General features: G+C 40.3%; 1 protein-coding gene across 3 annotated transcripts in view; it reads right to left on the reverse strand.

Moving 5' to 3' along the window:
- STK39 (serine/threonine kinase 39) overlaps positions 1-17697 on the reverse strand; it is a 205852-nt gene that overhangs the window by 149267 nt on the left and 38888 nt on the right. For all 3 annotated transcript variants that reach the window (XR_012664368.1, XM_048869756.2, XM_048869757.2), the window contains exons 2-4: positions 16305-16417; positions 4519-4627; positions 2910-3051 (exon numbers count right to left, since the gene is read on the reverse strand). Coding sequence is in view for 2 of the 3 variants with exons in the window: in XM_048869756.2 (XP_048725713.2) it covers positions 2910-3051; positions 4519-4627; positions 16305-16417 (364 nt within the window). In the remaining variant the exon portion in view is untranslated. The remainder of the gene's footprint in view (positions 1-2909; positions 3052-4518; positions 4628-16304; positions 16418-17697) is intronic.

Genomic DNA, 17697 nt, shown 5'->3' on the forward strand with positions numbered 1-17697 from the left:
GTTGATTATCTGATCTGAAATTAGCTAGCAAAGACGCTCCATGGACGTTTAAAATAAAGGGGGTGGGGAGGTAATGGAAGGAACAAAATTTTGTTAGCTTACATAAAAGGAAATAAGACGTGCAAAACTGAGCTTGCATTCTTTCAGAGTCTAACGCCAGAAGGACCCATTTAGGTCTATGCCCAGTGTATGAGATATCAAATTTCACTCAAATACCTCCATATTGAGCCCAATGACTTTAGACCAAAGCGTTTCAGTCTTCTCTCTGCCACACTCAGAGAACAGGAGAGCAACGGCAGAGAACTGATTAGGTGAGAGAGACCCAGATGATGCTAGCAGGCAAGTCCATGCCCCATGCTGCAGCAGAAGGCAAAAAACCTCAAAAGTTCCTGCCAATTTGTCTTGAGGGAAAATTCCTTCCCAATCCCAACTCTGGAGATTGGTTTAACCCTGACCATGAGAGAAAGACACCAGCCATTCATCTAAGAGAAGACTGTTCTGCACCACCTCAGAGCACCAGTCCACCCCATCTCCAGCTGAGGCCAATCTTGGATGCTTCAGAGGACGGCAGAAAAAAAAAACCCCAGAACACATCTAGCTAGTTGTGCATCAGGAAAAAAACTCCTTCCTGACTCATGCAGGCAACTGGCTGGAACATGAGTCATTATCTTAATGCAGAACTGCAATAATTACGAGCTTGAGGCAAGGTAGGCAATCCTATTCTCCCCAGGGCCCACGAAGGAAGGAGATGGGGGGGGGGTTCACAGATTCCAAAGCCAGAAGAGATTAAGGAGGCAATCCAGGCCAACCCTCCTGCACAGTCCATAGAGTTTCCCCCAGAAACTGGATTAAATGATATTTTTAGAAAGAAATCTAGGTCTTAAATACTCCAAGTGACAGCAAATCCACCACCTCCCCTGGGTAAGCTGTTCCCTTGCAGCTAGGAAATTGTGTCTTACCAGTAGGAACAAAAGCCAAATCCATTTTGAATGGAAACTAAGGGCCCAAATTCAGCTTTGATGTAAATGGACACAACTCCAGTGACCTCAAGGGAACTGCACATTAACAGCAGTGCAGAGGTTGACCCGAGATGTCTCCATCCTAACAATCCAATGAAACTTTTCAAAATTCTACAGTGAGGAACTACCCTAACTGCAGCAATAATTTTAAGAAATAAAATGGCTTTCTTTAATCATCTTTAAAATGCTCTAACCAAATTTATGGGAAGAGATTAAATAATTTACTGTAAATTTACACATGACTAATGGAATGCATAGGTGGTTTATACACGTACTTAGGTGAGCTGTAATACTTTGGTCTCATTTTGGTTATGGGGTTAGTATTACTGGTGTTGGTGGCCTGTGATATACAGGAGGTCAGACGAGATCAAACTCCACAACTCAATCCTTCAAAGACATCTACTCATGCTTAATGTTGAATTCAGTGAGTTTATTCACACATCTAGTGGCACTATTCATATGCACATGCTTTGTTTTTACCTTTAAGCATAAGTCTTCGTAGGATTGGGCATTTTTAAAATTACAGATTTATACCCATTTAAACTGCTCCTTTCAATAAGCATAGAGTTAAAAAAAATAAGAATTTGAGTAGTCCATCTTCCTAGGATCTACTGAAAAGAATTAGCATTTGCTGTCATTGACTAACTCTTCACTCATTAATATATTTTAATAGGGAAGCAAGTGGTGGTAAAGGGAAAAACAAAAACACGAGCCATTTTGGAAGTAGCAACTCCAGTTGTTTAATTTAGTGTCCCAACCCATTTGGGCAAGAAGAAAAAGATTCTACTGTAAACAATGCTTCCATGCTGCTGCTGTATAATTTAAGAGAATTATTGCTCTTCTCAAGCTTCTTATGCCCCATTACAAAAAAAGAGCTGAGAAAAATATCTCCGTAATCCAGAGCGACCATTAGACTGTAATGACTCTTCCTCTATTTAACGTGGGCAACAAATTAAGGTTTGTGGCACATCCTTTGAAGGTCTAGATTGGAATTCAAAAACACAGGTTCCAGGTGAGGAAAATATGTCTTAATTTGACAAGAGGGGGCTTATTTGTAAAAAGCAGTTTGAAGATTAAACATGCTACATAAGTGCAACAAACTAATATTGCATTGGGCCTCTGCTGTACTGTTTTAGGACATTTGTTTACAGTATTTATCTATCACCTTTTGAAATCAAAACAATTAAAAAAATAAATACACTACTGGATGAAGCAAAGAAACTGTTGGAAGTCTCATCCTTAAAGCCAACCTTGTCTTAACCAACAGTACTCATGAGGTCAACATATAGTACTTCTGACACCAAAACTCCAAGTCATGGAAGTAACTGGTATATCACTATAGCATTCATATAGAGTAGCCTGAGTGAATGGAAGAAATATAAAATTACATGTGATCTATACCTTAGGAGTCAGTGGGGAAAGTAGATGAAAAGTGGACATTTACTAAGATACAAAATATTTAAAAAAAAAAATCTAAAGGTGTTCATGGGTCCTTCAAAAAGTAGGCTTATACTAAGTCAGAGGAAAACACATACCAAAAAACTTAAGCATTGATTCATAGCTATGAAGACAAGTATTCACTAGGGGGCCCAAATCAGGCCTCTGTTGAGCTATGCACCATGCAAATATAACAAAAAGAGGGTCAAAGGCCCAAAGAGCTTGCAATTTATGTAGAAGAGATAGAACAGTTGGATACAGACACACAGTACAAGATAACAATGATAAACCAGTCAAGAAACACCAGCTGCCTAAACGGTGCTAGTCCTTTAATACTTGGAGAAAAGCATCAATTAATTCACCTAACCAACCTATCAGGACTGACCAGTGTCAGTCATAGTGAAGACTATTGATGCATATTAAGACTACAATTCACTGTATACATGCTCCTACCTGTGAATTTGCCCATTCCTGTGTAGATAATCTAAGCCTTCCAAAACTTCTTTAAGAATTGTTGCTATTATAGCTTCTTCAAGGACACCATTCTTGTGTTCCCCTCTGTTGACGATATACTTTATTATATCCAGCATTGAACCTAAATTGAAAAGCCGGATTTCCATGGGGGCAGGGTGAAGGGGAGGGAAAACAAGTCATAAACAACCTGTTTGAGCAGTCTTACTACAGTGATTATTGAGATATCAGAAAATCTGGTCTCTATTAGTTCCTACATTTGAATATTTACACTTCTTTACTCCTATTAAGCTATTCTGCTTCAATTTAAAAATCTTTGTAGGCTTGCACAGAGACCCTCAACTACCAGCTGTGTGAATAAAGTGCACAGATTGCTCCAAAAAATCATTCTATTAAAAAAAAAAAGATGGCATTCAACTTTCTGCTTACTTGTTTAATTACCCTACTGTTGTTATACATTTCAATATCATTGCAAGTTTACACAACCACTTCCCAAAACAGACTAGAACATGTTTCCTGCCCTCAAGAGTTTACAATCCAAGGTCCCAATTCTTCACTCAGATCCATGCAGGCCAAATCCCAGGCCTATAGAGATCCAGTTGCAGGACTGGAGACGAAAATTGTGCATAGTAATGAGAAGTATTCTAAGGAGAGCACCGCGCCCTTGGCAACGTGCACTGTGACGTATCACTTTTCAGAACAAAGCTTTTGTTTTTAATTAGTGTCACAGTTTTCAATAGCAACATTGTCTTTTCAGTTAGGCATTTCCTGACAGTAACTAGCTAGGGTATTAATGATCATTTGGCTTCATTTTGTGTCCTCAGCTGCTCTAGCTAGTCATTAACTGTTGGCCAACAAAGATGGTATTTCGTATTATTGCTTAGTATTTTCTCCATTTCAGTGAAGCCCAAGTAACAAACTGTTATTTTAGGCAGATTTTCCACATTTGTTTTCTGATCATAGACGTAGACTAGTCATCTGCTGCCATCAGAACAGATCTTAGAGAACATTTAGTAACACAAGATGATAGAGTAAGTTATTTGCCAGCAAGGAAAAATTTGGTTTCCCAACTGCAAATACTTGGCGTTTTCCCTCTTTTCCCCTCCCAGAGAGGACTATGATTAAGATCTCATAGTGTCCACAATAATCATGCAAGACGTGGGAATCTTTTAAAAACGTACAGTCAAAAAAAAAAAAAAGTGACAGCGGAGAAAACAGGCAACTTCTGCTACAGGCCTAATATGCATGAAATGGAATTGGTCCTTCTCTTGGTGAGGGACAGGATGAGGGAAATAGGACCTGCACTAGTCTGTTTACTCTTATTTTAAATGAGTAAATGAATTTAATGCTCAAGAAGAAAATGATTCTAGAACTGATTAGATATGGAAAAAGTGCATGTTTACTCACACAGCCTGAATAAAAAAAGCAGCATCCCTGTTATGCCATTGAACCAGTGTGTTCCTCTACTTCCTCTTCCCCAAAAAAGGAGGAATTTGGACTGGATGAATTAATACAAAGAATGTGTATATAAAAATGACATCATACATCATCCTGAAGTTAAACAAGCTTAAGCAAAAAATCAGTTACTTACCTCCACTTAGTAACTTCATAACCAGCCAGAGTTCATCCTTAACCACAAAGGATGTGTAATAGGTCACTATATTGGGATGATTGCATTGACTCATGGCTTGAATTTCTTTCTGTAAGGAAAGCAAAAACAGGACAGTCTGGAAAGAAAGCAGTTCTATTTTGCTATAACCATCATTTTATGTTATTAATAACTTCCCAAGTGAAATACGAGAATAGAATACTACATCCACCGTGATCGAATTGGCCCGGTCAACACTGGTTCTCCACTTGTGAGGTAACTCCCGTCCCTTCGTGTGTCATTATATAATGCCTAAAACTGTAATTTTCACTCCGTGCATCTGAAGTGGTGTTTTACCCATGAAAGCTTATGCTCAAATAAATCTGTTAGCCTTTAAGGTGCCACCAGACTCCTTGTTGTTTTCAAGAATAGTTTACACACACACACACTCTCTCTCTCTCTCTTACGGTTTACATAAACCTTGGCAACAGAACCGGTTTTGAAGATGGGGAATATTAAGGGGAAGCTGGCCAGGAGATTGATACCATGATCCCACTCTTTTCTTCCAGAGGGAGGGAACTGTCAGAGTCATGATCCCACAGAGAGCGATGACAGACAATCTACAAGTGTAGAAGGCATGGGAGTAGATCACAGAGAAGAGCAGGTTTGGCATGTAAGTTGGAATTAAAAGGAGAGAACAAATCCACTGTAGAATAATGAGTCTGCACCCTCCCTGGCTTTTCTCAAAAAACTGATGTAAGGAAACTATAGGATTGGGAAATGCATTGGACAGAGAGGAAGAGCGGTGAAAGGGGAGTGAAGTGTGGGGTTCAAGGTAGAGACCACATAGCCAACTGAGCAGAGGAAGCAGGCTCACAGCTAAAGAAAAAAAAGTAAAAGGAAATGACTTAGTAGACATGTACACCATCAGCAAAGACCAGGTAACGTGGCCAGCACAGCAGCACTACCCAAGTAATACACACTGAAATAGGTTGCAAGGAAGACTGTTGTACACATTCACAAAGGTAACTAGAATCTTAAACTCCAAGACCTCCTTTTCCAAGGTTATTTTCTTATTTTTCAACTTAAGATTTTAAGAGTATTTCTTACAGTGCCTCCCAGACAATTACACATTGGAGCTATTTCTGTTCTTTAAAAAGCAAGAAAATGTAGTTTCTAGTTTATGTCTGGCTTCCACACTTCTTTTTAGTCAACCTGAAAGCTTCTAATAGTATGTCTACACTGCAAAGTAAGCTCCTATTTGAGCCCAGGCTCAAACTTAACCCCTCCCTTGTGTCCACACCTCAATTGCATTAACTCAGGGCTTGGACCCTGCAGGGCTAGAGCATCCGAGCTCAAGCCTAGCCGGGATCCAGAGTCTGAGCCCTATTGCTTTGCAGTGTAGACACAGCCCCGTTTAACTTGTGTTCCATGAGTCATCCAGATGTATCCCACAATTCCATGGGACAACTTCCTTAGTCCTCTATCCCAAAAAAAAAAATCTACAATCCACTCTACTGAAGATGGAAGCCACCACTCACCCACCCCACGGTGAATGGCAGGAGCTTAGGTCAGCATTAACTCTTTCTCTTCTAATCACAGATCTGCAAGCACTCTATCAGAGAGCCTCCTCGGTTTGCAAAGAGTTTGGTAGGCTGCTCAAACTTTCTGTAATATGAAGGGCAGGCAGTAAAGTTTTTTTCCCCCACACTGTACCATGGTCCTAGGGCTAGAGTGGCCACATCTGGGGGTGCATACTAGCGATATCATATCTAGGAAACGGTACTTTGACTTGGGTCTATGCACCCTGGTGTGGATGCCAGAGCCCTAAATTCAAGCATGGGTTAGAAAAGTCTTGACTGTCAACATTGTATTTAAATCCTATGTTAAGTCCAGGGTTCCCTAACATGGACAGGCTGACTCAAGTCCCACTAGCCCTGGGCTTATATTGCAGTGTACACATACCCAAAAAGAAGAAAGAAGAAAAAAAATGGCCAAGTTTATTCTCACCACATTGAATTATATGTCAGAATAATAAAAGTGATTTAAATCTCATCTAAAAGACTGCTGTGATGTTAAGCCAAGGTCCTAAACATACATGATTTATTAATAATCTCATGGTACTTCTTTGTAAAGTCAGGGTCTTAAAGCTGTCCACATCAAGTTGCAATAGCGCAAGTCACACGATGACTCAAATTTAACCTGTACTCTCAGTTGAACAATAATTTTTTGTTCACGGTTGTATACTGCTACTTCATGCTGTAAAACAGCTGTTGGTGTCTCTCAGAGGTACCTGCATGTCACTGCTGGGCAAAATTTACTCCAGATGTTTACAAAGGGCATGCAAGGTGAAATTGTTTGTAAAGATCTTTAAGATACTTTAAAGCATTTAAAAAAAAAAAAAAGGATTTAAGGATCAAAAAATTCCAGTTGTCCACATTATACTACAGTTAACTGGTGATGTAACAACCACCTACTACAGCAAGCACCTCCAAAAGTCATTTAGCTCAATATCAGTTAATTGCATTTATTAAAAAAAAAAACAAAAAAAAACAGAAAACAAAAAAACACACACACAAAAACCCACTTGTATTGCAGAAGGATGGGAATTTCAATTGCGAAAGATTTCAGAGCTTAAGATCTACAAATAGCAGTTATTTGGCTGAGGCATAAAGTTTGCTTGCAGTGGGGAGGTTCACCTATCAACAACTCTGGGATATCAACAACTTTGAAAAAAGTGCATAAAACCCTATTTCAAACCACCTTTGGTACAACACTTAGCAGGATTAAGAGGATGAGCAAAAGGATTTTTAATTTTTTCCCCCCCAAATCTGCTTACCAAGTGCTTTTCACAGTACTGAGTCTAAATGGGTAGATATTTTTCTTGTTTCTGTAGGTCTACCATGCAAACACATGCAAACAGGGTGTTGGTGTTTTTTGTTGTTGTTGTTTTAAATATGACTAAAGCTACAAAAATTGGCAGAGAGGACTCAGAGCAGGTGTTTAACTGAAGGTACTTTTAAAATTGTTTAATAATTGGTTTCCAGATGGTTGTGTCCCTTTCGTTAGAGATCTTCTTTTTATAGGTTTGTCCTAATGTCACAGAAGTCCATTGGATAGCTATATATTTATCAGATAGATCATTTGCCTGATAGAGTGGCTCTAAGCTCCAAAATGAGTGCAAGAGAGTTTCCATTAACTGGGCTTAATGACTCTGCTACAACAGCTAGTAGCCAGGTAAGAATACAGAAGTGCAAAAAACAAACAGCAAGCTGACTCCATATATTAAAAGTAGTTCAAACCCATGCGTACTCAAGAAATTGTAAGATTTTCTCTTCTTTCTTGCAAGCACAGTGATATGCAGAAATTTAAAAAACAAAAACAAAAAACTAACCCCCCCCCCGTCCCCCAAATAGTCTCAACTTTAGAATTGATTATCAGGTCAGGATGAATAGCTATGGGGTCGAGGGAGTCATTGGTAGCCCCATTTCATAAATTGTAAAATCAGGTGTCTATTTTATTAAAATAATGGCTAACAAGAGTCATAGTAACATTTAACTTAACTATTTTAAAAGAAAGTGAACACAGTCATCTATCTAGCCTTCACCATAGAATCTGAGCACCTAATTCATTCATAGATTTAATCACCACAAACACTTGTGTGAGATATAACAAGTACCTCATGAGGCACAGGGTAGATCAGATGACTTGTCCTATGTCACACAGGAAGTCTGTGGCAGAAAAGGGAACAATCCAGTTTGAGTCCAGTGACTCCTCTTCTTCACTTCATGGAGTCACTATGAGCCAAAGTTTGATTTACCTTGTAGCATTTGGTAAGAACGTGATTTGGGAATATTCTTCTTACTCAAAACAACTTTCACCATATTTAAAGATACTCACTTGACTGAATAGGTCCTTCAGGAAGTCTGGCCACTAAGTACAGAGCTTTCAAGTCATTACTCACACAAGTACTCCTTTCTCACGGGAAATGTTCCTATTTACACATGATCAGTTTCCTTGATGTAACAGTTTTACGATCAAACCACTATTGATAACATTTTCTCAGCAATTCTGGACATTTAATATGCCTACAGAAATTTTGTTTCCCTTGCTGAGACTGAGGCCTGGTCTACACTTAAAACTTAGGTCGACAGCTACCATTGCTCAGGGGTGAGCGCTGTAGCTATGCCAACCTAACCCCGAGTGTAGGCACAACTAGATCAATGGAAGAATGCTTTTGGTTGAGCTAACTATGGTCACTCAGGGAGCTGGAGTTCCTACAGTGATGGAAAAAACCCCTTCATCCCTGTAAAATGGGTTTATGCTCCAGGATTATGGCGGCACAGCTATGGTGCCGTAGCTGTGCTTCTATAGTCCTTACAGTGTAAATATTGCCTGAGTTGAAGACGACAAGGACCCCCTTGCACTGACATTTGGTAGCAAACAGCGGGATTCACAGGGTAGTAGACAATTCTGCAGACACCAGCAGTGACATAAGATGTCTATTTGCACATCAAGTTACTGAAGTTGGGCTGTCTTTTTCTAAAATGCAGCAGTTTAAGATGGCAAACTCAGCTCACTTTGCAAAGTGAAGTGGACATTTAGCACAAAAGAAATTCAAGTACAATGTAATATTAGAAAGGAAAGAACACACTGTAAACAGAAGTATTTAATTATTGAGCTGCCTAATAAGTTACTTATTAAATGCAGTTCTGTGCTCGCCCATTATGAAAGCCACTACCATCCTATGGAAAGTATTTATCACAGTTATTGTATAACATTATGAAGAATTGCATTGTTAGGAGAGTACAGTGTTTAACACAATCAGGATTCTCAAAAAGGAGAGCTCTCAGAATGCTTGGAAAATATACTCTAAGTGTTATACAGATGCAATGGGGTGGGGAGAGAAAACACACCTCTGGTTTTGAAACAGTGACATCACAATGCTAGGACAGAGCTAACAATTATCAGGGTCCTTTGCCTTTTAATGTATTTGGCTCTCTTCCAAGTGCATGTTTATAATCTGTTTGAGTCAACATGGGAGGACAACAGTCACTTGTAGCCAAAGGAACTGTGTGTGGGAGGGAATTTCTGCCTCAAGTAGAATAGTAGCAGAAGAAGAAATAAGATGTTTGCACATAAAAAATTACCATCATTTTAATATAAGTGTGGGGAAGGAAGAAGGCAATATGGCATCAAAAGGTCAAGATAACGGCCTCTGTTTTGGCAGACAGGCAAGACATCTTAGCACTGACAAACATGTGGATTCCTCAAGCTCTGACAGAAAATGTTTTACAAAAAGGTAGCCCTTAAAAGAAGGCACTAATCCCTTTTGACAAGATTGGGATTAACCCTTTCCCTGTGAGCTGCCTCTAGAGCCAGTTTAAGTAAGATATTTTAAAGTAATATGAAACAAGTCTCTTCGCACTTTTTAAAATAGCAGTTTTGGGAGTGGGGGTAGGGGGGGGGAAGTAGCAGACAAGTGCTAACATATCACACCACATTCCAGTGGAGACTTTTCCCCACCCAGGTCCAGTTCAAAGCTCTGATTATCTACGGAGCCCAAATAAATTGGAACTAAGCTGTCTCAGAAGACAACTCCTCTACCACAATCCTCTTGAAAACAAACAGCCACAGTTGGTTAAGCCATCACACTATATCGGGGTGGGCAAAGTTTTTGGCCCAAGGGCCACATCTGGATATGGAAATTATATGGCAGGCCATGAATGCTCATGAAATTGGGTGTTGGGAGGGGGCAAGGGCTCTGGCTGGGGGCATGGGCTCTGGGGTGGAGCCAGAAATGAGGAGTTCAGGGAGGGGGCTCAGGTGCGGAGGGGAGTGCGGCTCCAACTGGGGGTGTGGGCTCTGGGGTGGGGCTGGGGATGAGGGATTGGGGGTGCAGAAGGGTGCTCCAGGCTGGGACCAAGGAGATTGGAGGGCAGGAGGAGGATCAGCGCTGGGGTAGGCGGTTGGGGCACAGGAGGGGGTCGGGGTGCAGGCTCTGGGGGGCGCTTACCTCAAGCAGCTCCCAGAAACAGCAGCATGTCTCACCTTTGGCTCCTACTTGAAGGCGCTGCCCTGCCTACAGGCTCCACCCCTGCAGCTCCCATTGGCCACAGTTCCTATGTGTAGGAGCCGGAGGGGAGACATGCCGCTACTTCTAGGAGCCGCGCAGAGCCACAGCACGCACAGAGCAGGGCAAGCCTCCGTCCCTGCTCCCCGGCTGGAGAGCCAGAGCAGGGCAAGTCTTGGACCCTGCTCCCTGGCAGGAGCTCAAAGGCCAGATTAAAACATCTGAAGGGCTGGATGTGGCCCCCAGGATGTAGTTTGCACTATATAATCCCAAGGGGAAGGCCATCAAGAACCAAATGAAGAACATTTGCAGTGGAGAGCCCAGGACTACAGGATATACTATCAGAAGAAGATGGCAGAGCCCAACGTATCAAGGGCAAAATTCAAGACACCTTTATCTTGGCATTTCCACATCAAGGAGACCATTTCTCTTGGAAGATAAATTTAATTTAGCTTATAGTAACTGGAGGTTCTTCAAGATATGTGGTCTCTATCTGTATTCCACTGTGGGTAGGCAAGCACTCCATGAGCCTGGAGCCAGAAAACTTTGAAAGCAGTGTCTCTTGATCACCTTATGCCTCTGACCAAGGCATAAAAGGCAGGGCGGACCAACCGTCTCTCCAGTTCCTTCTTCACCATGAATCTGAGAATAATCCATTCCGAAGCAGAGGGGAAGGAGGGCATGTAGTAGACCACACATCTTGAAGAACTGCCAGTTACTATAAAAGGTAAGTGATTTTCAAATGTTAGTACCTATGTGTACTGCACTGTGGGTGACTGACAAGTAGAACTCAAACAGAAGGAGGGTGCGAGGTCATAGATAGCAGAGCCAAACAAAGAAGTGTTGTTCCAAAGTTGTATCAGCAGAGGAGTCCTGTACCAAGACACAGTGTCTAGTAAACACATGGACTGAGCTCCACATAGCTGCCTTACAAATATTAATCAGAGGTACCTCTTGAGTAGCACCATAGATATTGCTTGTGTGGGGTGAGCATGGATTTTTGGCATTTAAGCTGACCCCCAGAAAGGACAGGAGTCGTAGCATTAGTCAGAGTTGATGCCTGGGCCTCTTGGTGTGACTTGGCACATTGACTGAGAAGGAGAGTGGACAAGCAGCAAAAATTCTGAAGCCCGGAGTCCTGGGCATAGTCCAGTACCCGAACACGGTACGGGGGGGGGGGGGGGAGAGGAGTGCTCCTCAAGTTGGGGAGGGTAACTATAAAACAGACTTTAAACAAAAAAACCAGAAACTCTAGAATATAAATGCTATTTATAGATATCTAAATATATTTTCACAGACAAAGAAAAAAGCTGAAACTTCAGATACTGGAGGTTCTGACCCAGACCATGAAGCAGTGAGAAGGAACTAGAGAGGCACGGGCATGTGTACGGGGTATGCCGGGTTTGCCCAGGCACACCCTAATGTCTTTAAAAAAAAAAAAAAAAAAGTGGCTTTGCGTTTTAATTTAATCGCATGATACAACAATCAATACTTTAAAACTAAAAGTGTATTATGCAACAAGCACCGAATTGAGTAATATAGACGTTGTAGAAATGTATAGAAAGCCCACGTTCGCTTGCAGCATGCGTCCCCACTACTGTGGCACCGCATTACCATTGGTCCTCCCCTCCCCCTCCGACTATTATTCTAGAAAATTCTTTGGACCTACATAAGCGGCCGTGTCAGGCGTGCCTACCGCAGTGTCTACAGTGTTTGTAATCTCTGTTGCATGTACTCTACTGAAATAGCATAACAAGCCCGTGGCTTTACGTTTTAAATTTAATCATATGATACCCCCTTTTAATTTTAAGATATGAATCGATTCATTGTTAAGATAAGAAAAGGAGCAGACAAACTGAATTATAATGAATGTGCTGATAGTAGTGCAAATACCTCGGACTCCTCGGTTAAGAGCTTATGTGAAGATAATGCCACCACAAGTTCCAGTGCGTGCAATAAATTGAGTAATGACCAAGAGAAACAGACTCTCTCTTAGTTCAGGTCAGTGTAGTTCCTATTCAAAGCCATCAAACATTCCATCTAATGACCCGGTCTGTGATATTCCAAAAAATAGATAAGAACGCCGGTCTGTATTATCTAGAGGTCCTTATCAGCCTACATTGAGCATGTTTCCTAGAAGTAAAATAGGGAATGAACAAAGAAGTTTTCAGTCCGATTGATATGAAATGTATAGGTGCTTAGAATATAGCCCATCAAAGGACGCAGCACTTTGCTTTTACTGCCGTTTCTTCTCCTCTAATGATGCAGCAAACAAAGGTCACATTGATCCAGCATTTATTGATAAGGGATTAAGAAACTGGCATAGGGCTAACGAATGTTTTAAAAACCACCAATTGTCAAAATCTCATGTGTTGAGCTGTTCCTCATGGTCAAGTTTTAATGAAGGGAAACCTATTAATGTATTGTTGGATGAGGGCAAGCAGACTTATCTGTCTAAACAAGAACAGTGCCATAACCGAAATGTAACTGAGCGACTGATCGATTGTTCTGTGTTTGGTAAAAGGTGGGAGACCATTCAGGGGTCAATGTAAAAGCTGACAGTTTTGAGAAAAGATTTAGAAATGAACATGTTAATATGCTACAAAAATATGATCCCGTAATGGCAAAGCATGTGCAACAATCTCCTCGAAATGCTACCTATCTGAGTAATTGCATCCAAAATGATTTAATTGTGGCCTTGCATAAAGTTGTGCAACAAAAGATTGTGTCTTCACCAAATGGAAAAATAGTCTCAATAACTGCAGACAACACTACTGACTGTGAGCACCATGAACAGATGTCCATTGTGGTGCAGTATTTTGACAATGAAAAACATAGTCCAGTTGAACATTATGTCTGTTCAGAGACTATTAACAGTTGATGCTCAGTCTATTTTTGATTAGTTAAATGACGTCCTTGGCATTCTTAAAATTGACTGGTCATCAGTGATGTCTGTCTGTTTTGATGGTGCATCTACTATGTCTGGATGTACTGCGGGAGTTCAAATGAAATGTAAAGAAAGAAACAGTGAAATACTCTATGTACACTGCTATGCGCATTGTTTGAACCTCGTCCTAGTAGATGCATGCACTTCAAGTGAACAAAAAACAGACCTGTCTGATTTTTTTTGGTGTTATTCAGACTCTTTATGCCTTCTTGGAGGGGAGTCCTGTGCGACATGCAGTAATGCACTTCACAAGAAGATTTCACAAGAAGTAGATCCCAGTTGAAGACTTTGAAGTCACTATCAAACACAAAATGGGCATGCAAAGCAAAAGCAGTGGCTGCTGTAAAACAAAAACTACTCCATCATTTTACAAGCTTTACAAGAGATTATCGAAACAACTCGCCTTGCTGACGCTAAAATAAAAGCCAGGGGCATTATCCATGAACTAAATTCATTCAAGTTCATCTTTGCCCTTGACATGATACACCCTATTCTCCAGATGGCGGTAAAAGTGAGTAAGGCTCTTCAAGCTCCAGATCTCATCTTACTTACTGCAATGACCAGGGTGAAAAGCTTGCGTAACTCTTTGGCTGCAATGAGAAGTGGCCCAGAATATTTTCAATCTATTTTCAATGTCTGTGTGAAAAGGTGTGTAGAGAATGATATATATCTATTCCCCCAGTTAAGAGGAAAGAAAGTCCACTCGTATTGATGCATTTGAGTCCCAGCATCACTTTGATACAAAAGAGGAGCAGGAGAGAATAACCTCATTTTACCCACTCGTAGACTCAACGATTACCGGCATTGACCAGTGATTTGAACAGGAGACTTGTAAAATTGTGACTGCAATGGGAAAACTGCTGAGCTTAGACATTGGCAGGGACGATATGAGAATCATTGCCAACAATTTTAAAGTGTCCTTGGATGAGTTGGAAGCTGAAGTCAGATTGCTTCAGGAGTTATGACGGATCTGTTCCTAAAGGTAGCACTACGACCACCACCAGAGAGTGGCTTGATTGGCTAAAGGAATTCGATCAGTCTTCCATGTTCCAGGCCTTTTACAAATCTATTCAATGCTTTGCAGTCTTACCTGTTACAAGCTGTTCACATGAAAGAAACTTTTTGAAACTAGCACATGTAAAAAACAAACTAAGAAGTACAATGTCCCAACAGCACCTCGACTCACTCATGATTTTGTACATTGAACAAGAATTGTCTTAGTCTGTTAATTACAATGATGTGATTGAGGAATTTAAGTCCAGAACACCTGGTGAGCAACGTCTCATTCTCTAGGAGAGGAAGATGAAGAAACCTTAATCTATTTTGGTCAATTTGGATTAGCTCATTATCTGGTTAAAGATAAAGATCATGAAAATTGACTGTATCTTTGTATATGCCTGGTTATCACTACAGCAAAAATTTGGTATTTTGTGTCTCATTTTTTAAGTTTGTATTTTTTAAGTAAAGTTTAGTTGTTAAGTTTTAGTTTCTTTAGTTTGTTTGATGAATAAAAATGTCCTTTATGATTGAGTATTCAATAAATGTTTGCCTTTAAAAAAAAATTCCCCTGGGTGCACACCCTAATAAAATGTGTGCGCACACCTATGTAAAGAGGCAGTAGATCTGCACCACCCTTTATTTTGTCGGTCAGGGATTTGGGATGAGCAGGGGTGCACATGTGGGCCAATGAACCATGCTTTCAAAATTCTTTGGCTCCGAGCACCTGCATACCTCACAGTGGAATGCATATAGGGAACAGCATTTGAAGTAGTATTACAAGTTTCTTCATTAGAAAAAAATCCATACCCTCCCGGTAACAACAACTTGAGAAGCAGAAAGTAGCATTCCCCCTTTTGGAATCATTTTGCATCCCTGGATTCTTGTCATGCTGCCTAGATAGCATGGTGATTGGTCTTATAAGCACCTGAATAGAAGAGTTATGAAAAAAAAAAAAAAAAAAGTCTGCTAAAAGAGTTCTTAGTGACTCACTAATCTGATAGACTGCCATCACTGGTGTACTGACCTTATAAACTCCTACTATTCTAAAGTGGCTATTGTATAAAAACCCACTTTAAAAAAAAAAGTCTGTATCCCTTTGATCAGTGATCCAAACAAGAATTTCTGAAGCGGTTGGTATGGTCTATTGGATTAAAGCTAATGTCACAAACCCATATTAGGTCTGTGATATGAAAATCCTGATCTGTGAAAAGATACGCTCTTAAGTGTGCTGTAATCCATTTTAAGACCAAATATAGACATTATTTTTCCAAATCTTGCAACTTTAACGGGTTGTTTGTTTAAAAACCATGTCAAATGCTGCCATTCTTCATTGACATTTTTAACCCAAATAGCACGTCCACCCCTCCCTCCCCCGCAAATGTAAGTTTTCCCTTTATGTATGTTAAGTTTTGATTTAGACATGACTTTCTTTTTGTAAGTAGTCTTAACATATGAAGTTCAAACATTTTTATGGTCAAATTTCAAACTCCTGAAGACAGGTCACTTGTAAGAAATGGCTAAGGCTTAAAGTAGCTCTTCCGAAGACCTCAACACATACAGTCCTGACATATTCAACGTCTGCAGTCTTGTTTTTGCACATTTGAGATGTTATGTGGTAATATGGTTACTGGACGATCTGGATACAGTTCACTTATTAGTGCAGTGGCACATGTCTCCCAGGTCCTCTTTAACCTGTTTTCTGCATCAAAAATCTCAGGTCAGCCAAAAGAAGAGCTGTCCACCAACATTTTTCTCTTGGAATTTACTTACAAGCAATTCATCCATACTGGTCTGGCATTTTTCTAAGTTGATTCGCTTTATTGCCACACGTTCTTGCCTGGGGTTGCATAGCGCTGCCTGGACTACTGCTGTAGCACCACTACCTGAAAAAGAACAGAATTGGAATACATGCTTACGTATAAAGTACATGCTTACGTAAAAGTTCAGAAGTGTCATGCATAAGGATCAAGTGCTAGTCAGTAGCTAGGAAGTTTGAAGAAAATACCTAACTTTTGAAACAAAAGTTAGGCATCTACTTGTGCGTCTACTTGGACATTCCAAAAACGAACAGGCTCTCAGTGAGAAAGGGCTGAAAACACACACACATACACACTCTTGCCGAAAGAAAAAGTTTTAAGACTCAATATTTTTAATCTTTTCATTTTGGTGTTTGTCCCGTACTTCTAATTTCTAGAAACAGTTCTCATCTTCCACATTTATAAAATGGGATGACTGCAACCTAACTATGGAGTTACCTAAGTAACATAAAATTTAAGAAGGTGGGGGCCTCATCCCAGAACACATCAGTTTCAAATCAATGGGAATTTAAACTTTCCGTTACACACAAAGTTAGCATATTACTACAAAGACCACCAACACTTTTTTTTTTTTTTTTTTTTTACACACAAAATATTACTTCGCTCAATTGTTTCAGGACTGTCCAAACTTCTTAGGATTTTGTCCATGCAATGTAATGAACTAAGGGAAGCTCCAGTAAAGATGTGTGCGCCAAGAATTCTGCAGTTTGTGTGTTCTTGCTTGTTGACAGCGAGGTGGATGAGCACCCAATAGCGAGGTCTGACCTTGGGGAGCAGCATATAAGGACAAAATACTGCTTCCCTGTGAGGATCCTAATTAGGCATATGTAGGCTGCAGAAAAACTGAACTTAAGTCTCAACTGTGTTGAGCATGGCTATACCATGTCTACTTCTCAGACGTAGCAATGCTGTATTAGAACTGTCCAATGGTATTTTGCATGGAGTAACACTATTTTGTTTTTAGTAAGTGTTTTGTTTTGTCAGAAGGATTGACAGCTTCCTTTACCAAGAACTCTCTGGGCTTGTTTGCCCTCGAGTGGACACCTCAGTACTGTTGTTTCTAAATTAACGTATTCCTTTCAACTCCCATTCAGAGAGAAGGACAGTGAAATGCTTACACATTTTTCAGCATCCTACTGTGATCAGAGTGAGCCCTTACACAGGTGGAGCAAAGAGATGTGATGGGAGCATTTTGTCCATTCACGCAGCAAACTGTAATCCTTTTAATTACTATCTGTAGTCCTATTTATTTTAATTTAAAATTATGGATTTGTACCAACTCATTGAACTCATCAGCTTGTTCTATTCAAATTGGCCTGCTCATACATTATGTTCTACTTAGGCTT

The sequence above is a fragment of the Caretta caretta genome, chromosome 11 (genome assembly GCF_965140235.1).
Source record: "Caretta caretta isolate rCarCar2 chromosome 11, rCarCar1.hap1, whole genome shotgun sequence".
NCBI lineage: Eukaryota > Metazoa > Chordata > Testudines > Cheloniidae > Caretta > Caretta caretta.